General features: G+C 62.3%; 1 protein-coding gene across 1 annotated transcript in view; it reads left to right on the top strand.

Moving 5' to 3' along the window:
• Positions 1 to 8: 8 nt before the first annotated feature.
• LOC104401939 (CUB and sushi domain-containing protein 1-like) overlaps positions 9 to 273 on the top strand; it is a gene marked incomplete at its 5' end in the record, with an annotated part of 63,110 nt that continues 62,845 nt past the window's right edge. The window contains one exon of the mRNA XM_010009677.1: positions 9 to 108. Coding sequence (XP_010007979.1) covers positions 9 to 108 — 100 coding nt within the window. The remainder of the gene's footprint in view (positions 109 to 273) is intronic.

Below are 273 nucleotides of genomic sequence, written 5' to 3'. Positions count from 1 at the left end.
GGTTCGAGTGCAGCGCTGGCTACGCGCTCCAGGGCTCCCGCAGCATCCAGTGCCTCACCATGCCCGGCGCGCTGGCGCAGTGGAACGTTTCCGTACCCACCTGTGTGGGTAGGTATCCGTGGGCTATGGGGGCTCCTTCTATGGGCTTCTTCAGCATGGAGAAGAGAAGGCTCCAGGGACACCTTAGAGCAGCTCCAGTGCCTGCAGGGGCTCCAGGAAACCTGGAGAGGGGCTTTGGACAAGACACGCCAAGGGGAATGGATTTACCCTGCC

The sequence above is a fragment of the Nestor notabilis genome, unplaced genomic scaffold (genome assembly GCF_000696875.1).
Source record: "Nestor notabilis isolate BGI_N333 unplaced genomic scaffold, ASM69687v1 scaffold27102, whole genome shotgun sequence".
Lineage (NCBI taxonomy): Eukaryota > Metazoa > Chordata > Aves > Psittaciformes > Psittacidae > Nestor > Nestor notabilis.
This window is presented reverse-complemented; position numbering and strand designations above follow the sequence as displayed.